This window comes from Hemicordylus capensis, chromosome 17 (genome assembly GCF_027244095.1).
Source record: "Hemicordylus capensis ecotype Gifberg chromosome 17, rHemCap1.1.pri, whole genome shotgun sequence".
In the NCBI taxonomy this organism is placed as follows: Eukaryota; Metazoa; Chordata; class Lepidosauria; order Squamata; family Cordylidae; genus Hemicordylus; species Hemicordylus capensis.
The window spans coordinates 2,504,880-2,528,186 of record NC_069673.1 but is presented as its reverse complement, the minus strand read 5'-3'; the positions used below and the strand labels follow the sequence as shown (position 1 = coordinate 2,528,186).

The window sequence follows — 23,307 nt, the reverse complement described above, 5'->3', positions numbered from 1 at the left end:
GAACTCCCTGCCACAAGATGTGGTGACAGCTAACAGCCTGGATGGCTTTTAGAGGGGTTTAGATAAATCCATGGAGGAGAGGCCATGGCTCTCCTCAAGGGCTACTCAATGGCTACTAGTCTGAGGGCTACAGGCCACTTCCAGCCTCAGAGGCAAGATGCCTCTAAATCCCAGTTGCAGGGGAGCAACAGCAGGAGAGGGGGCATGCCCTCAGCTCTTGCCTCTTGGCTCCCCAGAAGCATCTGGTGGGCCACTGTGTGAAACAGGGATGTCGGACTAGACGAGCTTTCTTGGGCCTGATCCAGCAGGGCTGTTCTTGTGTCCTGTTGTTCTTATGTACAGACCCTAAGTTGTGCAGATCTGTGTTGAACACCGATCTGGGTTGTGGGGCGTAGAGGGCCTTCCACGAGGCACGGTGAGGCATCCACCTTAGGCGGCAGATTCTTGGGGGCGGCACAATGTCTTCTGTTGCTGTGATCCAGCTCTTTGGCTCCAATCGTACCCTTGCAGACTTTGCAGGGAGTATCTCTCCTCACACGCCTTACAAAGCTTGCCAGAAACACGAGGAGAAAGGGGGGGAGCGGCGGAGAGCCTTCCCTCCTCCCCAACTCCGGCGGGTGCTTTGAGCTTGCGGGGGCTGGTTTCGAGAGGGGACCGGGGTCGTGGGGCCAGTATTTTGTGTCTGGCCTCAGGCACCGCGACCTCTCGGGCCCTTTGTGGGGAGAAGACGCCGGTGCCAAGCGATGTGCTTGAGTGCCAATGGCTGGCGTCTTGGTTCCCCAGAGGGAAACCCCTCAAACGCAGCAGCAGAGAGTAGAGCAATCCAGTTTGGCGGGGGGCCCCCCGTTGCCGGCTTTCTTGTTCACTTTGGGCAGCAGCAGGACGAACGACATGGCCAGAGCGCAGTGGTAGAAGCTGTGGACATAGGTGTAATCCCACTCCTGGAACGGGAAAGCAGAACTGCAGTCAATTTAGACTGGGAAGAAAAGCAGAGCAAGGTTTGGACCCAGGGGCTAACCTAAGGAATGGGGGGGGGGCTATGTTTGCCTCTCTCCCTGGCGGACCCTTGGAGTGAGGGAGAAAAGAAAATAGGAAGGGGTGGAGCTGGGGGTCCAGGTTCTTTGAACCCATCTGCTCAATTATAGCTACATCAGCTGCTTAGAAGGAGCTCTAACGGCAAGGCTGTGAAAATTGGGGCCAGATTCAAGGAGGCCGATCCAGTTTGACCTGCCACCCAGAACTGATCGAATTGGGCCACATTGCCTCCCGCTCGACCTGATTCAACTCTGCCCAAATGGACCCCTCCAAGACTTACCCGGCTTATAGGAGAGCGGGGAGACATCTTACATTCGCTTTATTTTGCAGCCAGTGGTACGCAAACAGCAGCTGTGGCAGGTTTTTTTTTAAAATGAAAGGATTTCTGGAAGAGGTTCTTTCTTCTTCTCCTTGCAGTCCTGGGAGAGGTGCAGGGTCTCCTGGGACTCCCAGTCTTTTCAGGGGTTGCTGCAAATAAGGCAGCCCCTGAAAGGACTGCAGTTCGCAAGAGTCCTTGCCCCTTTCCGAGGTCTGCAAAGAGGAGGGGGGGGCAAACCTCATTCTGTTGGAATGTCTTTCTAAGAGTGAAGATGCTGCAGCTAATGCTCCTTCACTGCTGAGAGCCAAATAAAGTGAACATAGGAAGCTGCCATATACTGAGTCAGACCCTTGGTCCATCTAGCTCAGTATTGTCTACCCAGACTGGCAGCGGCTTCTCCAAGGTTGCAGGCTGGAGTCTCTCTCAGCCCTACCTAGGAGATGCTGCCAGGGAGGGAACTTGGAACCTTCTGCATGCAAGCATGCAGATGTTCACCCCAGAGTGGCCCCATCCCCTAAGGGGAAGATCTTCCAGTGCTCACATGTAGTTCCCCATTTAAATACAAACCAGGGTGGACCCTGCTTAGCAAAGGGGACAATTCATGCTTGCTACCACAAGGCCAGCTCTCCTCCTGTACATTCATTAAGAGTGTCGGTTTGGGTGGGTATTCTCATTTGATATGACCCCTCCAAATTGGGTCAAATGGAGCTGGAATAGCCACCCAGAAAAAGTGATTTGAAACGGAGTCCCCTCCAAAGCACTGAGGCAGACTTCATTTTGAAGCATTGCTGCTCCACATGACCCTATTTAATAGCCTCAGTTCACCGAGCATCAGTGTGGCAGACTGGGAAATGAGTTGGATCAGGTGTGGCCACATTTGGAGTACTGCTGTAGTGATCAGCCTCCCACCCCCCCAAGAGTTAACAGGGAGTGAACCCTTGTCTTGACTGACATGCTGGTGAACTCCAGGGCAGCCAATCAGTACACCAGGTGGGTGGGACCTAGAGAGCAGTTGCCGGGAATTCTGTGAACAAGAAGGGCAGTCCTTGTTGGAGAGAAGCACGTGCGGAAAGGCTTAGTGAGGGGCAATGAAGTTTGCTCCCTCATGGTCAAAGTCAGTATGGAGGTTTCTCTCATGGAATAACTCTGCAGATCCTTAAAAAAAAGGATTGCAGGAAGCTTGATCTTCCTCAGGAATTGGGTGACTTCAAGGAAAAACAAATTCAGCATAGGGAAGAGTTTGTTAGTCAGATTGCACATTAGAAATCTATATTTCTTTGGTGTGTGTGCTTTTGCATATTCCTGCTACTGGTCTATTATTGTTTACCTGTAATTAAAATAAGAAACACTAGCCTATGCCCATCCTACCCAGGGCGTTGCAAAAGACTCTATAAACATTTAAGCGTGAATAAAGGCAACCTATTTTTGTAACTTACTAAGTATTTTTAACTGTATTTAAAAGCTGAGAAAGCCTCAGGTGGAAGCAGTCTGTCGTAAATGAATAAAACTGTTTTTTTTAAAGTTTTTTTCTTTTTACAAGCCTTTCCGAGTTGATTTTTAACTCAGGAAAGCGGGGTGGGGCGGAGAAGGGAGATTCTTCTGGTGCAATCATGCCCTGAAATGTCCAGAAGCTATCCGTTTTCTCACCACGTGCAGGCTTGTACGTGGAAGATTTTTGTACTTGCCCAAGAGCAAAACAAGAATTTTCCCTGGGGTTCCACCCCAAGCACAGGGAAGGTCAAGCTCTGTCGATAAAAGGGGTGTTGGTGGCAGCATTTTGAACCTACCGATAATACAGGATCATTTTAGGAGAAGCCTAGACAAGCAGCTCAGCAGGGATGACTCAGCCTTTCTTTCCCTCACCTGAGCTTGCTCTGAGACAGAGGCTGTAATCCGCTACAACTGCATATAGTTCTGATCACCGTATCTTAAGAAGGATATTGTAAAACTGGAAAAGGTGCAGAAGAGGGCAACCAAAATGATCAGGGGCCTGGAGCACCTTCCTTATGAGTCTAGGCTACAGCATCTGGGGCTCTTTAGTTTGGAAAAGAGGCGACTAAGGGGAAACATGACCGAGGTGTATAAAATTATTCATGGAGTAGAGAAAGTGGACAGAGAGAAATTTTTCTCCTTCTCTCTCAACCCTAGAACCAGGGGTCATGCCATGAAACTGAAGGCCGAGAAATTTAGGACTGACAAGAGGAAGTTCATTTTCACTCAGCGCATTATTAATCTATGGAATTCTCTGCCACAGGATGTGGTGATGGCCACTAGGCTGGATGGCTTTAAAAGGGGCTTGGAAAAATTCATAGAGGAATGGTCTATCAATGGCTACTAGTCTGGTGGCTGTGGGCCACCTCCAGCCTCAGAGGCATGATGCCAGTTGTAGGGGAGCAACAGCAGGAGAGGGGGCCTGCCCTCCCCTCTTGCCTGAGGGCTTCTCAGAGGCATCTGGTGGGTCACTATGTGAAGCAGGATGCTGGACTAGATGGGCTTCCTTGGGCCTGATCCAGCAGGGCTGTTCTTATGTTCTTAGGTGAACCCTTTGTAACAAATGGGAGAGCTCATGCTTCCTACCCCAAGATTGACATTCCACCCTATAGATTAGCTCTCCACCCCATAGTTCAGTTTTCCACCCCATTCAAGGCATAGAAGAATATTTCAGTTGAATGTAGATGGTGTCTACAAGAGAGAGTCAGTTTCTGGGGCCATGGTCTCAGCTTCCACAGAGAAGGACTCCTGGCAGAAGAAGGGCTCCGTAAAAGACATTCTTCGTATGATCAATGTGGTCAGAAGATGGGCTACCTTATAAGGATTGGGGGGAAACGTGTTTGGCAGAAGCCAGAAATCCTCTGAGGGACCGAGACACAAACTGTAAGGTAAGTTCTAAAGATAGGCAGCTGGGTGCTACAGAAGAAACTGGGGTGGTTGTGGGGCTGATTAGCAAAGCCCACACTCGGATAGCAACAGGGACATGGCAGCATGATATCATAGGAACATAGGAAGCTACCGTATACTCAGTCAGACCACTGGTCTATCTAGCTCAGTATTGTCCACCCAGACTGGCAGCAGCTTCTCCAAGGTTGTAGGCAGGAATCTCTCTCAGCCCTATGTTGGAGATGCTGCCAGGGAGGGAATTTGGAATCTTCTGCATTTCCCAGAGCGGCTCCATCCCCCGAGAGGAAGATCTCACAGTGCTCACACAAGTCGTCTCCCATTCAAATGCAAACCAGGGCAGACCCTGCTTAGCAAAGGCAAGGCCAGCTCTCCTGCTTTCTGCTGAGTCAGGATGGCTATCCATGGCTTGTGATATCTAGATACCAGGAGTTCTCAAACGTGGCTTCGCAGATGTTGTCTGACTACATCTCCCATGATCCCCAGGTACTCCAGATGTTGATACAACTACAAATCGCACCATCCCCAGCCACAATGAATCATTGCAGGGGGTGGCAGGTGGTGTAGTTCAGCAATATCTAGACTGCCACTGGTTTACGAATACGCTGTACTGACGCACAGAGTATGGGAAATAAGATGAACTCTGTGCATAGAAAGCCAAATATGACTTGATAGGTCCAACGGAGGCCTATGAGATCAAGGGACTGGCATGTCGCAACGGAAGGGTACAGCTTGTTCAGGAATAAAAGATGCAGCAGAAAGTGAGGAGGAGTGAGGATTCGGTGCCAAAAAGGTGACTGAAGACACGCTGTGGGGGTCAGGAGTTTGCTTTCATCTGCCCTCCCCCCTCCCCGTTTTGAACGGGTGAGAAGGATTCTGGCTTCAGCTCCTGCGGGCTTCTCTCTTTTGCACGCTGCTTGCTGCGATCTGGTGTGTGAGCTCCTCACTTTCATTGTGCTGAAAGATCTTGCACCTGGAGGTTTTACAGACAGGGCTTCCCCGCAACCCCCGCCCCCGAATCCACTCCTGATTGGAGCGTGCCAGTCCACATATTTGCTGGATTTAACCCGACCTCCCTGCGGGCTATCAGGGACCAGGACAGACAGGGCTTTGTTTTTCTCCAAAGGGAGGCTGCAAATTCTGGCTAAGCCCGAGTTATGTCCGGGGTAAAAAAAACCACCCCTCTATTTCTAGCAACTTTTGGAAAAAAACTCCGAGGGTGTTGATGGAGGTGCTGAGGGCTGTGCGAATAGCAGGGGCGTAGCAACTATCGGGCAACCGGGTTCAAAGAACTGGGCCGCCACCCCTCAGGGGCCGCGGACACAGCGCTGGTCTGGATCTAGCTCCCGAATGGGGCCGTGCAGCCCAGTTTGGGAGCCAGACCACGCCCCCCCATCTGATGTCAGACATAGTGGGCGGGGCAAGCAGCAGCCGGACACGAGTCACTCCTGGTCTGGCTCCGCTAGGTGGCGAATGGTCCATCGAATCCCTCGAATTAAAATGCCTCGAATCGGCTGCGAAGCCGATTCGCTCTTCAGATACCCCGAGGCAGAGAGCCATGTGTGAAGAAACTCCAAGCCCTAATTAGGGCGGGCAACTCCAACCATTTTCATTAACAACAGTAGACCTTCCCTTTTACTACTTAAAGTGTGTTCTGATAAAGTATCAGCATTAGAGACCACGGGAATGGGCTTTTAAAAGAAATGCCCAAAGGCTTGAAAACAACAACTAATTTAGTGAGGAGACTAATAAAGAAAAGGTAAGGCAAGGTGCTTGACACCTGTTCATTAGGGAGATTCTTGCTTTCATCATCTATTCGCTATATTTTCCATCTCGGTACTCACAGATTTCGATTGGGCTATCACAAAGTCTGCAAAACTTTGGCTTGAGTCAAGCCAAGGTCCCTGCTCCCCAGATGCAGGTTTGACAGCAATACTGAGAATTGAAGGACACTCAGGGTCCACCCTGGTTGCATATGAATGGGAGACTAGGAGTGTGAGCACTGCAAGATCTTCCCCTGAGGGGATGGAGCCACTCTGGGAAGAGCATCTAGGTTCCATGTTCCCTCCCTGGCAGCATCTCCAAAATAGGGCTGAGAGAGACTCCTGCCCGCAACCTTGGAGAAGCTGCTGCCAGTCTGTGAAGACAATACTGAGCTTGATGGACAAGTGGTCTGACTCAGTATATGGCAGCTTCCTATGTTCCTATTAAAAGCAGTAGTTCCCCACACTGTCTGTCAACAGCCTAAGGTAAAGGTAAAGTGTGCCGTCAAGTCGATTTCGACTCCTGGCGCCCACAGAGCCCCGTGGTTGTCTTTGGTAGAATACAGGAGGGGTTGACCATTGCCTCCTCCCGCACAGTATGAGAGGATGCCATTCAGCATCTTCCGATATCGCTGCTGCCCGATATAGTAGCAGCGAGGATTCAAACTTGCAATCTTCTGCTTGTTAGCCAAGCATTTCCCTGCTGCGCCACTTAAGGTGATGTCAATAGCCTACTCAAGGCATAAATTCTCACCCAGTCAGTAGGAATAGTCTCCTACCTGGAGATGCTGCCAGGGATGGAACCTGGGACTTAAGAACATAGGAAGCTGCCTAATACGGAATCAGACCCTTGGTCCATCCAGCTCAGGATTGTCAACCCTGACTGGCAGCAGCTCTCCAAGGTTTCAGGCAAGAGTCTTTCCCAGCCCTACCTGGAGATGCTGCCAGGGATGGAACTGGGGACCTCCTGCATGCCAAGCAGATGCCACTGAATAATGGTGGATGGCCCCATCCCCTAAGCGGAGTATCTTTCAGCAGGCAGCACTCACATGTACTCAGCTGCCCAAATACAAACCAAGGCAGACCCTGCTTAGCAAAGGGGACAATTCCTGCTTGCTAGCCCAAGTGTAAAGTGATGGGGCAAAAAACCCCAACTTCAAGTATATGCTGATGGGATCCGAGCTGTCGGTGACGGACCAGGAGAGGGATCTTGGGGTCATGGTGGACAGCTCGTTGAAAGCGTTGACTCAATGTGCAGCAGCTATGAAAAAGGCAAATTCAATGCTAGGGATCGTTAGGAAGGAGACTGAAAATAAAACGGCTAACATTATAATGCCCTTATACAAAACTATGGTGCGACCACACTTGGAGTACTGCGTACAGTTCTGGTCACCACATCTTAAAAAGGACATTGTAGAACTGGAGAAGGTGCAGAAGAGGGCAACCAAGATGATCAGGGGCCTAGAACACCTTCCTTATGAGGCAAGACTACACCACCTGGGGCTTTTTAGTTTAGAAAAAAGACGACTGCGGGGAGACATGATAGAGGTATATAAAATTATGCATGGAGTAGAGAGGGTAGACAGAAATTTTTCTCACCACTCTAGAACCAGGGGTCATCCCAGGAAACTGAAGGCTGGGAAATTTAGGACCTATAAGAGGAAATACTTTTTCACATAATTAATCTATGGAACTCTCTGCCACGGGATGTGGTGATGGCCACTAGCTTGGATGGCTTTAAAAGGGGCTTCGACAGATTCATGGAGGACAGGTCTATCAATGGCTACTAGTCCGGTGGCTGTGGGCCACCTCCAGCCTCAGAGGCAGGATGCCTCTCAATCCCAGTTGCAGGGGAGCAACAGCAGCAGGAGAGAGGGCAGGCACATTCCTCTTGCCTGTAGGCTTCCAGTGGCATCTGGTGGGGCACTGTGTGAAACAGGATGCTGGATGGGATGGGCCTTGGGCCTGATCCAGCAGGGCTGTTCTTATGTTCTGAAGACCAGCTTTTCGAGGAACTGACTGTTATTCCCGAGAGCCCGGCTGTTTCCGTTTCAAGGGATTCGATTCAATTTCACGAAAGTGGGTTCAGGCTAGACTTCAGGAAGACATTCTTAACTAGAGCTGTTGACCAGTGGAACAGTTCGCCTCATTCAGTTCCAGGCTGTCCTTCACCGGAGGTTTTCAAACAGAAGCTAAAAACAGGGGTGCCGTCGCCGTTTCTTCCACTGGGCAGAAGGGTGGACTAAAAGGCCTCGGAGATCCGTTCCAACCCTTTCTATCAGAGGTGTGTCCTCCTCTCCCCATTCAAGGATGCGAGTTCTGTCAAACTGGGAGAGCGGATGCATCCTAGCAATTCACCCAAACAAGCGAGGCATCCCTCAGTGATAAAAATAGGGACCAAATGGGGTCGGGGGAGTCGGGGGGTCAAACCTAACTAAGTGTCTACTGTGAGATTAGCAGCTGCAAATGGCACCTGTTCTTTCCTAAACAGCAGCTGTGAGGGAAGGGAGAGGAACAGAGGGAGCTGCCATATACTGAGTCAGGCCCTTGGTCTATCTAGCTCAGTATTGTCTTCACAGACTGGCAGCGGCTTCTCCAAGGCTGCAGGCAGGAGTCTCTCCCAGCCCTACCTGGAGATGCTGCCAGGGATTGAACCTGGGACCTTCTGCATGCAAGCAGATGCTCTGTCACTAAGCTACGGCCCTATCACAATACTAACACAGCTGTCTACTGAGTCAGACCCTTGGTCCACCTAGCTCAGGATTGTGTACACTGACTGGCAGCATCTCTTCAAGATTTCAGGCAGGAGTCTTTCCCAGCCCTACTTGGAGATGCAGCCAGGGACTGAACCTGGGACCTTCTGCATGCAAAGCATGCCCCATCCCCTGGGTGAGGGGATAGCTTACAGCAGACAGTGTTCTCATGTAGTCACCCATCCAAATGCAAACCTGGGAAACCCCAGCTTAGCAAAGGGGACAATTCATCTGTGTCTCGTCCCCAATAAAAAATGTGGCATGGGTGGGTCTCCCATCCAGGCAGTGACCACACCAAGCCCTGCTTAGCCTCATCTAAGAAGATGAGGTCTTGTGATAGGAAGCTTAGATGGTTCCCTTTGCTAAGCAGGGTCTGCCCTGGTTTGCATTTGAAAGGGAGACTACATGTGGGCACTGGAAAATATTCCTATGAGGGAATGGGGGTCACTCTGGGGAAAAGCACCTTCCTACTTCTATGCAGAAGGCTCCAAGTTCTCTCCCTGGCAGCATCTCCAAGATCGGGTTGAGAGAGATTCCTGCCTGCAACCTTGGAGAGGCTGCTGCCAGTCTGGGTAGACAATCCTGAGCTAGATAGACCAATGGTCTGACTCCGTATATGGCAGCTGCCTATGTTCCTATGCCTGCTCAGAACTGATTGACCCAGGGCACTGTGCCTGGAGAGAGGCACAGATTTCTTCTCCCCGCCTGTGTCTTTGCTCTGCACTCAGCGTAGCGACAATATATGAGTGGCAAGAACTCGGGGCCAACCTCGACAGAGGAGGAATGATGGATGGGACTTCAATTTGGGGGGCGTGACTCCCTCAGCCGCAAGACCAGCGGCGTGCTTGGAGGCTGCGGTGTTGAAGAGATAAGTGAGCTTCTGTGGCGTGACTCAGTGGCAAAGCACTTTCGGGCCGGGCCTCCACGTTCAGCATCTCCGGACCTCTTACCTAAAATGGTAGCGTTGCTTCCAGTCTGTGGGCAGAGGATTCGTCCAGGAATCAGAAGGCTCTCGCCCTCCTCTTCCCCGGGACGTGGAATGCAGTTCTGGTTTTGACTGATCTCTCACTGGGGACACGAGGGCGTCTGCTCTGTGGGGGATGGCCACATCACTGCCTTATTCATAAACCTCCGTCTGGGCGGAATCCGTCTCCGTGCACCCTGGCATGTGCTCTGGGGATGTCGCTTCCCTTAACCACACGCTGTCGGCCTGACCTTATTTCCAGGCGGAGTGGAACAGAGGCAGCTGCCATATACTGAGTCCGACCCTCGGTCCATCTAGCTCAGGATCGTCTACACAGACTGGCAGCGGCTTCTCCAAGGTAACAGGCAGGAGTCCTGCAGCCCAATCTTGGAGATACTGCTAGGGAGGGAACTTGGAACTATTTGCACACAAGCAGGCAGATGCGCTTCCCAGAGCAGCCCCATCCCCTAAGGGGAATATCTTACCATAGGAACATAGGAAGCTGCTCTATACTGAGTCAGACCCTTGGTTTATCTAGCTCAGTATTGTCTACCCAGACTGGCAGCGGCTTCTCCGAGGTTGCAGGCAGGAGTCTCTCTCAGCCCGATCTTGGAGATGCTGCCAGGGAGGGAACTGGGAACCTTCTGCTCTTCCCAGAGCGGCTCCACCGCCTAAGGGAGGAATATCTTACAGGGCTCACATGTGGTCTCCCATTCAAATGTAAACCAGGGCAGACCCTGCTTAGCAAAGGGGACAAGTCATGCTTGCTCCCACAAGACTAGCTCTCCTTCTGGCCCCCTTTCTCATCTGCCACTCACCACTGTTCACCGAATGCGGGGACTTTTCTCAACTTCTTAGTTTAGAAAAAAAGACGACTAAGGGGAGGTATGACAGAGGACTACGAACTCATGCAAGGTGTGGAAAGAGAGTGGGGCAGAGACGAGAGTCCGCCGCCCCCTCTCACCACACTAGAACCAGGGGTCATCCCATGAAACTGATGGTCTGGAAATTTAGGTCCGAGAATAGGAAGCACTTTTGCACACTGTGCAGAATTAATCTATGGAATTCTCTGCCACGGCATGTGGTGATGGCCACCATCTTGGATGGCTTTAAAAGAGGCTTAGACAAATCCATGGAGGGCAGGTCTATCAATGGCTACTAGTCTGGTGGCTCTAGGCCACCTCCAGCCTCAGAGGCATGATGCCAGTTGCAGGGGAGCAACGGCAGGAGAGAGGGCATGCACACACCTCTTGCCTGTGGGGTTCCCAGAGGCATCTGGTGGGCCACAGGATGCTGGACTAGATGGGCCTCCTTGGGCCTGATCCAGCAGGGCTCTTCTTACGACGTTTATTCTCTTCTACACACGTACCTCAAAAAAGAACCGGAGCATCAAAGCGAGGGCTCCGAAGCAGAAGCCCGGCCCAATCTGCTGCGTATAGACACTTTTGTCAGGGTACAGTCCTTTTTTCTCTTTCATCTTTTGCAGCTGGAGAGAGAGAGAGAGAGAGAGCACATTTTATACTGATAGCTGCAACACATGGGGAGGGGGATGTGGACAGTGATTTTCACTTCTCTCCCCTTCCCACAAAAGTCCTTTTCGTGTTCAGGAAAATGCCCGTATCGTGCAGGCCACACTGACAACTTCTTAGCAGGCTTCAGTTTCTTTGGGGGCATGGGTTCAAATCCCACTGCGGCCAGTAAAAGGGTGGGTAGGTAGAGCATCTGCTGTGCATTCAGAAAGCCCCAGGTTCAATCCCTGGCAGCATCTCCAGGTAGGGCTGAGAGAGAGATTCCTGCCTGCAACCTTGGAGAAGCTGCTGCCAGTCAGTGTAGGCAATACTGAGCTAGATGGACCAAGGGCCAGACTCTGCATACAGCAGCTTCCGGTGTTCCAAGCCTCATGCACTGTTAGCATCTTGTGAGGAATCGTTTTTGCTCCGTTCTCCCAAGGCTGTGCAGCCGGTCAGTCACTTGTTATTTGATTATGGTCAATAGACCCAGGGTGAAATTAAAAGAGAGGATGATAATTACCCATTTCACGGTGATCATGAGAACGGCGGTCCCAATTGGCCCCGAGTAAACGCCATAGCCCCACCGGTCGTGGTAGATCCTGACCGCTATGGTAAGCACGCCAAACATCACAAAGGTTGACCTTTTGGGCTCATCAAACTCTGCCAGGGCTGAGGAAGGGAAACCAGAGAGGTGAAATCTGGCGTATTGGTACAATTTATTGGTCTTCCAGATGATTTTGAACTACAACTCCCATCATCCACAGCTACAATTTATTGGTACTCCAGATGATTCTGAACTACAACTCCCATCATCCACAGCTACAATTTATTGGTACTCCAGATGATTCTGAACTACAACTCCCATCATCCACAGCTACAATTTATTGGTACTCCAGATGATTCTGAACTACAACTCCCACCATCCACAGCTACAATTTATTGGTACTCCAGATGTTAGTTCCGCAACATCTGGAGGACCACAGGTGGGGAACTGCTGTGGTCCAGTGTCATGGATATTTAAAGAGAATCGCCCCTTCTTTTGTTGATGCATTTGATTCAACGTTGGCCTAGAAACATCGCGACCCGTTCTCCTGCAACCTCTTCACCTAAGACGTGATGCTTGTGTTTTACAGGGAGGTTTTTTGGGCTAAACGGGATTAAATTGACCTGATCGCAATGTGTTCCTTGCTCCTCAAACAGAGGGATGAGGGAAGGCCTTTAAACCTACCTGAAAGGGGTAATTACAAATCTGCGTCCAAGTAACGACGGAACCTTGAGAGACGTCAATTTGACCCTGGGCTTCCTGGGCAGAACTACGGACCGGGCAAGGGGAGACAGTTGTCTGGGGGCTCCACTGCCTGGGGGGGCCCCCAGAGACATGTCACAGCCCCAAGGCCCCTCACTCAGCCAGTCCCCCTTGCCCTGTCTGCCCTCTCTCCTGCTGGCCCTCCTGGCCGGCAACCTAAGCAGCCTGCAAGCTGCTGGAGCGCCTTCTCTCTCCGCCAGGGGCGTATCTAGGGGTAGGGCAGGCAGGGCACGTGCCCTGGGCGCCACTTGAAGGGGGGCGCCATTTTGTAAAATTAATTTAAAAAAAAATGGCTGCCAAAAACAAAATGGCCACCGTGCATGCTCAAATGGCCTCTGTGAGGCTCTAGGTCATGCCAGGCTTTGCAGAGGCCATTTGAGCATGCGCGGTGGCCATTTTGTTTTCAGTGGCCTTAAAAAAAATAAAAATATTATTTTTAAAAACGGCCACTGCACATGCTCAAATGGTCCCTGCGAGGCCAGCGGGGTGAGGGGGAATCTTTGCAACCCCCCCAGCCTTTAAGAAGCCCCCCAAAGGGGCTACGGGTAAAAATAATAATAATAAAAATATAATATGACACTGTACACATATTCAGATTGGCACTATGTACAGAGAATCAGGGCTTGTGAATACTGAGCTGAAGCTTATGAGCTAGGATTGTATTCATTTGCTCTTACTTTGCTTCTTGTGATAAGCGAGTTAAATGTGATGTCTTAATTATATGGCTATTAATGGTGAGTTTGTCTTTGAATCAGTGTGAAATCCTTAATGTTAAGGCCCACAGGGAGTTTCTTGCTCTCTTTCTCTCATTTTCACTGTCTTTCTGAAAGACTAGAATATATTCCAAGCAGCGACACAGTTGACTCTGCATATCCTTTAATTATTTTCAGAGTAGCTGGGAAAAGTCAAGTTCTCCATTGATTTTTAAAACTGACGTAATAGTGATGCTACAATGCATAGCAGAGAATTAGAACAGGCACTTCTGTTTAGTTTTCCAAGTACACCTCCACACAGTATTTGGGTATTTCATGAGCCCCAGCATACTGACATTTGTAGTTTCCCGGCATTTTTTGGTCTGGCTACGTCCACCGCTAAATAGTTTTTGAACGAGCTTGACTTGTATTTTTCAGCTGATATTATGGTAAAGTTATCTGAAAGATGAGTGTCAGATGTTTGGACAGGGGGTGCAATTTCAGTGCTTGCCCTGGGCGCTATTTTCCCTAGAGACGCCTCTGCTCTCTGCCTCTCTGTGGCTGGGCGGGGCCTGATCTGCGGGTGGGCGGGGCTTCCAAAGAGGCCTCCGTGCAGGCCTCCCTGAAGCCTGGACTCGAGTGCAGGCCGGCAGGCAGCAAGGAAGGCAGGCAGGCAGGCAGGAAGGGGGCAGGCAGAGGGGCCCACACTGGCTGCCCTGACCCACCTCTCTGAAGACCCTCTGCCCAGCCCAGCCAGCCCAGCCTTTGCAGTAATGGAGGTAAAATGTGAATTCCTTTTTGTGGTTACCCCCCTGCCCCATATATAGCGACCTGCTTGCGTGCTGTAGGGCTTTGATATGGGGCGGGGAGAGACTGAGAAGTCCCTGAATATTTAATTTGAAACTGATTGGAAAATTTGCTGGCAGTTAAAAAAAAAACTATCTAAAAAGGCCTATAATATAATATAATATAATATAATATATTATTTTACATGTTATATCCCGCTCTTCCTCCAAGGAGCCCAGAGCGGTGTACTACATACATAATTAGGTTTCTCCTCACAACAACCCTGTGAAGTAGGTCAGGCTGAGAGAGAAGTGACTGGCCCAGAGTCACCCAGCTAGTAATATAATATAATATAATATAATATAATATAATATAATATAATATAATATACTCAGACCTTCCTGGTTGCAAAACAACTTGAACCTAAGTGCATTTATGAATGAATGAATGAATAAGTTTATTATATTATATTATATTATATTATAAATTCATCCATTCATTCATCCATTCATCCATAAATGCACTTAGGTTCAAGTTGTTTTGCAACCCAGAAGGTCTGAGTGAGAACTGTGAAGCATGTGTCGTGCTTTTATTTTATTTTATTTTATTTTATTTTATTTTATTTTATTTTATTTTATTTTATTTTAGAAATGCCCAGCTGGCTGGGCATGGCCAGAAACCTCACTCACAGTCTTTGATGACACAGATGCATGTCATCAGTCAGTATGGTTCTGTAATGACATGAACTGTTAAGGAGGCCCGGCACGCCACACCCACTAGGGATGACTCTGCTTCTGAGCACCTGCGGAGCGTGGTTTGTATCTCAGAACAGCGAGAGACCACAACCAGCCCTATTCCCACAATGGGGAGCAGGGAGAATGACTTTTAGGACAGACCAGGGCGTAACTTAACTTCAGGAGTTCCTTGAGCTCTGGCATGTCTCATCTGTCTTAAAATTTTACCAAGAAGAGGCAGATTCCTCATTCCCCCCCCCACCACTTTTTCTCCCGAGGAATGGCGCTAATTCTTGCTCTGTTTCTCCCCACCTATCTTCCTTGCTTCAGTGGGACTTACTGGTCTCCTATAGGGAGCAAAATATGCTGGGAGCACAAATTAGTTTGGTTTGGTTTACATCCCTGAGCCTGTGCAATCCTATATGCACTTAACAGGAAAGGATCTCAGACAGCTGAATGCAATGAACCTGGGACCTTCTGCTTGCAAGCAGACGCTCAACCACGGAGTTATGGCCCCATCCCTGAAGGGAAATATCTCACAGTGCTCACATGTAGTTTCCCTTTCAAATGCAAACCAGGGCAGACCCTGCTTAGCAAAGGGGACCATTCATGCTTGCCACCCCAAGACCAGCTCTCCTCCATCTTCGAGTCCTGGCCTTTGCTCAATCCACGCCAAACCATATCGTAAGCAGAATATCTTGGGGCAGACAGTGCTTGCATGTAGTCTCCATGGGAGAGGAGAGCTGGTCTTGTGGTAGCAAGCCTGACTTGTCCCCTTAGCTAAGCAGGGTCTGCCCTGGTTGCATATGAATGAGAGACCAGAAGTGTGAACACTGGAAGAGATTCCCCTCGGGGGTGGAGCCGCTCTGGGAAGAACACCTAGCTTCCAAGATCCCTCCCTGGCTTCACCAAGATAGGGCTGATTGAGATTCCTGCCTGCAACCTTGGAGAAGCCGCTGCCAGTCTGTGAAGACAATATTGGGCTAGATAGACCAATGGTCTGACTCGGTATATGGCAGCTTCCTATGTTCCCCATCCAAATCAAAACCAAGGAAAACCCTGCTTAGCAATAGGGACCATTCCTCTCCGCTGCCACAAGACCAGCTCTCCTGGTCTACTCCAGTGTAGACATCAACCTCCCAACAGCTCCAAGTCATGTTTTCCCTTGTCTAACAGAGCCTGATTCTTCTGAATACATTTGGAATTTGGGGGTTTTGTTCTAAAGAGAGCCGATTGACAACAGGCATTGTGGAGTTTTCCTCCCTTGACCTCTGGGATGTTTTCAGTTGTGGCTGCAGAGACTTGCACTTCATCAAGGAGGAGATGAATTATGGTAGGCAATGGCTGAGCCCAGAATGGGGTCATCGCTGATAAAAGTTATGTTTCCCGACAGGCTCCGTGGGCTTCCAGCTCGCACAGCTGGGTCCGAGCTGTCTGGGATTTGCAGTCCCGGGAAAAGCGCCCGCTACACGCTGCCTGCATGCACATGTGCGCTCAGCGCTTTGCAAGTGGCAAGGGAACCACATCTCCACGTCCCAGGGACCACACCTCCACTGTCCTTGGACTGCAGTTTTTATGAGGATTCATTTTGGCGGAGCATACCTGCCAAATCAGTGTGCTCGAACCGTTCCGGTATGGAATGGTTTGTGGGCCCATCGAAGAAATGGGGGACGGCGTGGAGATTGAGCTGGCCGTAAAGTGAAGTGAAGTAAAGTGAAGTGAAGTGAAGTGAAGTAAAGCTGCGCCCTCGAGTCGGTGTCGACTCGTGGTGACCACAGAGCCCTGTAGTTGTCTTTGGTAGAATACAGGAGGGGTTGACCATTGCCATCTCCCATGCAGTGTGAGAGGATGCCTTTCAGCATCTTCCGATATCGCTGCTGCCTGGTATCGGTGTTTCGCATAGTCTGGGAAACATACCAGTGGAGATTCGAACCGGAAACCTCTGGCTTGATAATCAAGTCCTTTTCCCGCTGCGCGGGATGAGTAGCACCTAATGAGGTGCTACTGAGCAGGCCATATCGGGGGTCAGATATACTTCGGATAGGTGGGGAGCAAAGGCGAATGAAGGCATAATCGACTTGTGGAATTCCCTGCCACAGGATGTGGTGGCTACCAGCAGCCTGGATGGCTTTAAGAGGGGTTTAGATAAACCCATGGAGGACAGGTCTATCACTGACTACTAGTCTGGTGGCTATAGGCCACCCCCACCTCAGAGGCATAGCGCCTCTAAATACAAATACGAATATGACGGATATTTATATAACTTTTTAAAACAAAAATTCCCAAAGCGATTTGCGTAGATATAAACAAACAAACAAATAAAAGGGCTCCCTGTCCCCAAAGGGCTCACAATCTAAGAAAGAAACACAAAATAAACACCAGCAACAGCCACTGGAGGGATGCTGTGCTGGGGATGGATAGGGCCGGTTGCTCTCCCCCTGCTAAAGAAAGAGAACCACCATTTAAAAAAGGTGCCTCTTTGCTCAGTTAGAAGGGGAATAGTTGCAGGGGAGTAGCAGTAGGAGAGAGGGCATGCCCTCACCCCATGCCTGTGAAATAGGATGCTGGACTTGATGGGCTTCCTTGGGCCTGATCTAGCAGGGATGTTCTTATGTTGTTATGAGAGAATCTTCCTTTCCAGTGGCGTTTTGGAGACAGGCAGCAAGTTTAGAAGGGAGCCGTCCTGGGGAGCTGAGTTCCCGGAGAGCTCAGATGCTAGGCATAAGAACATCAGAAGCTGCCATATACTGAATCAGACCATTGGTCCATCGAGCTCAGTATAAAACTTTGGGGCAGAGACTTGTCTCCTCTGTCTTTGCAAAGTGTCCCGGGCAACACCATACATATGATTAAGTTCCCAACTGCTGAAATGCGTCCCCAAAAGAAAGATTTGTCCTTACCCATCAGGGACACCCACATGGATAATGCCGTCCCATAGATGCTGAAGTACTCCAGGATATCATATTGCATGAAACAGATGATGGATAAACCAGGACCGTCACACGCGTGGTATATCTGTGGGAAAAGAGCATTGTGCCAAGAGGGCATTACTGAGTGTGTGAATCTCCAGGAATAGAACCCTAGACTGTTAGGGCTGGAAGAGACCTTGGAGGTCATCTAGTCCAACCCTCTGCTCAGGAATCGGCACTGCGAGGCAATGTGGTGTGATGGTTACAGCAGGGTTCTTCTAACGACTCAGTGCAGGGATCTGCTGCAGCCTCCCTGACAGGTGGCTGCCCAGTCTGCGTTTGAAAACCTCCAGCAAAGGCAAGCCCAGCACTGCATGAGGCAGAGAGTTCCACTGTACAACAATTAAAATCCTCTTCCTAACACTTACCTTAAATCTGCTTTCTTTCAGTCCACCGGTTCTGGCCCTCAGGAGAAAGTGAGAACAAGCCTGCTCTTTCGTTGTGACAGCCTTCAGGTAATTGAAGATGGCTCTAATATTTCCCCGTAGTCGACTTTTTCCCCAGGCTAACATGCTTCTCTAGAAGAACAGGCCTGCTACCCAGAGACGCTACCCCTCTTCTGAAGCGTCAACCTGTTCCCCACTCCATGGCAATCCCAGTGCTAATTATATGGTTTCATAACTGGATCTCCTCATTTGATAATGCAGCATTGAAGGTCTGGCTGTTAGGAACATAGGAAGGGGTCTTATACTGAGTCAGGAAAATAAATAAAGCAGGGATGTGCACAAAACCGGAAAAAAATGGTTTGTTTTGAGTTGAACTGGACTCAAGCCGAACCGGGCCCAGTCCAGTTTTGTGCCAAGGAAACTGGGCCCAGTTGGGCTCCAAGTCAAGCCCAGTTTGGCAGGGTTCGAGGCTGTACTGGTAAAGGGGAGTCCGGTAAGAATTCCCCTTCACCAGTACAGGGGAAGTGGGGGACCAGGGGGCTTGAATGAAAAGAGTTGGGTTGGGAGGAAAGTAAAATTCAGGCCGAACCGGGCCCGGTTCGGGTTGACCAGAACTCCATCGAGCCGGCCGGTTCGATGTCAAGACAGCTCTGTGTCGAAACGGTTTGCAGATCCCTAAAATAAAGTGTACTGGGATCTATGAATTCAAACCAGCAAGGAACAAAGAGAGCCCCCCGCCAAAGTGTCCACTAACCATGTGATGAGAAACGAGCAACTTGTCCAATAGATCTATAGAAGGAATTATATTCAATCTGACAAGTCCAAATCTAAGACAAGACGAAACTGTTTCAATGAAACAATTGTGTGGTATGAGAGGGATGATGTGGAAATTGATGGGAGACATAAATAAGTCCACACAAAATGGATCTTTCTCAAGTGGAGCTTGAGTCAGACCCTGGGTCCATCTGGCTCACTCTTGTCTACACTGACTGGCAGCGGCTTCTCCAAGGTTTCAGGCAATAGTCTTTCCCAGGCCTACCTGGAGATGCTGCTGGAGATCAAACCTGAGACTCCCTCCCAGCAAGCCTTGCTCTACCACTGAACTAGGACCCCGTCCCCTAATTATCTTGCATCGCCCACTTGTAGTCTCCCATCCAAATGCAAACCAGGGCAGACCCTGCTTAGCAAAGGGGGCAGTTCCTGCTTGCTACCGCAAGATCAGCTCTCCTCCCCAGTTGCAAAGTGAGTTGACCTTTCTGTGTGTGTGTGAGTGTGTGTGTGTGTGTGTGTGTGTCCCTCCCCAATCCCTCCCCTGTTGCAAAGTGTGTTGCCCTTTCAAAAGGGTGTGCGTGGGGTGTGTGTTTGTGTGTCTGTGCCCCCCCCCAACTGTTGGCAATCTCGGCCTGCACTTGCCAGGCTGGCGGGATAACGGAGAGCAGTTAAATCGGAAAGTGTGCTGGAGAGAGCTGAGTGTGTGCAGATGTTTCTGGCCGTGGCTGCGATGGCCATATGCGCTCGCTGGTCTGGAGAATTTCCTGTTGGGCTGAAGGAGCTGGGCTGTCGAGTTGGGAGGCGGCCGCCTCGTCTCGGCCTGCAGACCTGCTTGGAAGACCGGCAACAGCTGTGCGCCTCCGTCTCGTCCTCCCCACCCTTCGCGTCCCAATATCCAGACTGGAGAGCAAGTTTCCTAAAGCAAGGGTTCCCAGCACGGAGTATTTTATGGGGCAACAACTCCCATCATCCTCTGTCGCAATGGCCAAGTGCCATTGGGACAGAGCGTGTTGTTGTTGTTTCTTGTTTCCACAATCAGACAGGTGTTATGGACGGGTTTGTTTTATCCAGACATCCAGGCCTTCCCAAGGACCTGGGATGGCTGGATTTTATGGTCAATGTTGTTGCTGTTATTATAGGTATTGTTGCAGAATATAGGCTGTTCCCAGTAAAGCTGTATTTACACACACTCTACCAGATGTTATTGACTGGATTTGGTACTTGAATTATCCGGCCCTTTCCAAGGCTCTAGGATAACTAAAGAAAAATTAAAGATAGCGTCTTGTGGTAGCAAGCATGATTTGTCACCTTAGCTAAACAGGGCCTACCCTGGTGGCATATGGATGGGAGACTAGATGTGTGAGCACTGGAAGAGATTCCCCTCTTAGGGGATGGAGCCACTCTGGGAAGAGCAGAAGGTTCCCAGTTCCCTCCCTGGCAGCATCTCCAAGACAGGGCTGAGAAAGAGACTCCTGCCTGCCACCTTGGAGAAGCTGCTGCCAGTCTGGGTAAGCAATCCTGAGCTAGATGGACCAAGGATCTGACTCAGTATATGGCAGCTTCCTATGTTCCTAAAGCTAGCCCAACACCACAAGCTAAGAAGATGGAAGTCTCAGGTTCGAATCTCACATCAGCCAGAAACCCCTGAAATGACAGCGGGGGAGTAGAGTGGTATTCGCCTCTCTCCCTGGCGGCCCATCAAAAAGAGGGAGATAATGTAGGGAGGGGTGGAGCTACGGGGCCCTCAGGAACTGGGGCCCCGAGTTCTTTGATCCCAACTGCTCAATTATAGCGACACCCCTGCCAGGCGGACAATCCCTCTGGTCCTCAGCCCTTATTTCCACAGCATGGAAACTGCAACATTTTGACGGGCTGGTTGTAAACTTTACAATCCTAGCATGTCCGTAAAGTGATTTGAAGAGTAGCGCGTGTTATATCAGAACTAAGAATGCTTCAAAAGCGTGACGTCAACGCAAAGTATAATTGTTATTAAGCACTGAAACCGTTTCTCCAAAAGAAAGCAGCAAAGAGGTCTTTCTAGGACATCTGGCTGTTGTGGTGGAATTTTGTTTTGTATAAGTGGAGCTGCCAACGGATTTCATAGCATTTTTCATCCGAGAAGCCGCATTCAGACAGATTCAGACGTTCTTCAGCTGTTCCCTTTAAAACTGGACCTGGGTATAGGATCCTCAAATGCAGAAGGTACAGCTAGGAAGTGTCCGGCTTCTTTTCTTTTTCAGATTCCAGCATGAATAGTAATCTCAAGGTTGCAAAATTCTGTCTCAGGGCTTGTCTCATTAGGATTAACTCGGCGGGGTGTGTGTGTGTGTTGGTTCTCTGTGTATATGGGAATGATGTACTATAACTAAGTTTTGTAAGGTATTTTTCTGTATTTTTGTTCTCTTGTTTTCTGGTCTCTATCCCAAATAAACTGGTATGCTGTACAGTTGATGGACGTTAAATGTGTGAATAGGTACATAGGCACATTAATGTCCATCACATGTGCACAGTGGGGAAGAAATTTGCCCAGGGAGCAAGAGGTTGCCGGTTCGAATCCCTGCTGGTATTTTCCCCAGACTATGGGAAACACCTCTGTCGGGCAGCAGCGATATAGGAAGATGCTGAAAGGCATAATCTCATACTGCTCGAGAGGAGGCAATGGTCAACCCATTCTGCTTTCTACCAAAGACAACCACAGGGCTCTGTGGGCGCCAGGAGTTGACACCGACTCGAGGGCACAACTTCACTTTAGGTATATAGGCAGATTGTAGGTACATTGAACATAGCAAGGTTACATAAGAACAGCCCTGCTGGATCAGGCCCAAGGAAGCCCATCTAGTCCAGCATCCTGTTTCCCACAGTGCCCCACCAGATGCCTCTGAGAAGCCCACAGGCAAGAGCTGAAAGGAGCATGCCCTCTATCCTGCTGTTGCTCCCCTGCAACTGGGATTGAGAGGCATTTTGCCTCGGAGGCTGGCAGCCACCAGACTAGTAGCCATTGATAGCCCTGTCCTCCATGAATATGTCTAAGCCCTTTTTAAAGCCATCTAAGTTGGTGGACATCACCACATCCCATGGCAGAGAATTCCATAGATTAATTATGCACCGTGTGAAAAAGTACCGACCGCTTGTTGGTAGAATGTTGTCCACAGGATCAGCACTTGAGTAGGACAAGTGTTATGTGCACACTCCTATTTGTGGAACATAGGAAACTGCCTTCTACCAAGTCAGACCATCTAGCTCAGGATTGTCTTCACAGACTGGCAGCGGCTTCTCCAAGGTGGCAGGCTGGAGTCTCTCTCAGCCCTCTCTTGGAGATGCTGCCAGGGAGGGAACTTGAAAGCTTCTTCTGCTCTTCCCAGAGCGGCCCCATCCCCTGAGGGGAATATCTTGCAGTGCTCATACATGTAGTCTCCCATTCAAGTGCAAACCAGGGCAGACCCTGCTTAGCAAAGGGGACGATTCATGCTTGCTCCCGCTCACATGTTGTCTCCCCTGCTAACTGTGCAATGAGGTGCCTTTTAAAAGTGGTGATTCTTTTTATTTAGCCAGGGGAGAGCAACTGGCACTATCCAACCCCAGCACAGCATCCCTCCAGTAGCTGCTGTTAGATAGATACTTTATTTATGGGCGATGGCCCAAACACGGCTGCTGTTGCTGGTGTCTGGCTTATGTTTCCTAGACTGCGATCCCTTTGCGGGACAGGCAGCCATTTAATTAATTAATTAATTTCTGCGCGTAAACCGCTTTGGGAACTTGGGCTGAAAAGTGGTATATAAATACTTGTCGTAGTCGTACTCCCATCCAAATGCAAACCAGGGCAGACCCTGCTTAGCAAAGGCAACAGTGCATGCTTGATCTCACAAGACCAGTTTCTTTCTTTCTTTCTTTCTTTCTTTCTTTCTTTCTTTCTTTCTTTCTTTCTTTCTTTCTTTCTTTCTTTCTTTCTTTTCTCTCCCCCTTCCTTTGCAAATCTTTCACCCCCAATCCCGCAGGCAAGAATACTCACAAGGCCCCCCATCCGGGAGGCTAGGGGGGGTGGGAGATGGAAATGAGATTCTTACCGACACAAAGAACATGGTGAAGAAATAAACCATGGCCTCCATGTGAAACTGCCTCTTGGCTGCGATGCTGATGGTCGGGAGGAAAGCCAGGCTGCTTAGAGTTGGCAGAAGGAGTTTGGCCACCAACGAACCCATTGGACGGAGGGAAGGTCGCCGGAGAACCGAGCGTTGGGAGGCAGGAGAGATCCCACTGACTCGCGGCAAGCCCAGCGTTCTTCTGGTCCTCCTCCGGGGGCCATGAAGCCGTGCTCCGGAGACAGCTGGGGCCAAGGGGCTTTAAAGTGTGGATGCCCACATGTTGGCTTCACTCCTCGGTGAGCTCAGCCGACGACAGGTGTCGGAAGGCCGCGGGGGGGGGG

General features: G+C 50.0%; 2 protein-coding genes across 6 annotated transcripts in view; one reads left to right on the top strand and one right to left on the bottom strand.

Annotated features, from left to right (window-relative positions):
* Positions 1 to 23,307, top strand: part of ADAMTSL2 (ADAMTS like 2) — a 137,806-nt gene that overhangs the window by 43,278 nt on the left and 71,221 nt on the right. The window contains exons 1-2 of one of the 5 annotated variants that reach the window (XM_053281700.1): positions 13,881 to 14,017; positions 18,117 to 18,182. The exons of the other annotated variants lie outside the window; for them this stretch is intronic. The gene's annotated coding sequence lies outside the window, so the exon portion shown is untranslated. Of the gene's footprint in view, positions 1 to 13,880; positions 14,018 to 18,116; positions 18,183 to 23,307 lie in introns of those variants that run through there. 5 annotated transcript variants of the gene reach the window in all.
* On the bottom strand, positions 795 to 23,083 carry MYMK (myomaker, myoblast fusion factor). Its single transcript, XM_053281718.1, has 5 exons — positions 22,949 to 23,083; positions 17,659 to 17,773; positions 11,761 to 11,909; positions 11,099 to 11,215; positions 795 to 941 (listed from the first exon to the last, which is right to left on the bottom strand). The coding sequence occupies exons 1-5, from the start codon at positions 23,081 to 23,083 to the stop codon at positions 795 to 797; spliced, it is 663 nt and encodes a 220-aa protein (XP_053137693.1).

Excerpts from the sequence above, each read along its gene's own strand:
- MYMK (XM_053281718.1), bottom strand. The coding sequence starts at position 23,083 with ATGGGTTCGTTGGTGGCCAAACTCCTTCTGCCAACTCTAAGCAGCCTG. Across the intron at positions 11,910-17,658 it reads CATGTGGGTGTCCCTGATGG|CCCTGGCAGAGTTTGATGAG; the intron begins GTAAGGACAAAT and ends TCCCTTCCTCAG. Across the intron at positions 11,216-11,760 it reads TCATGATCACCGTGAAATGG|CTGCAAAAGATGAAAGAGAA; the intron begins GTAATTATCATC and ends CTCTCTCTCCAG.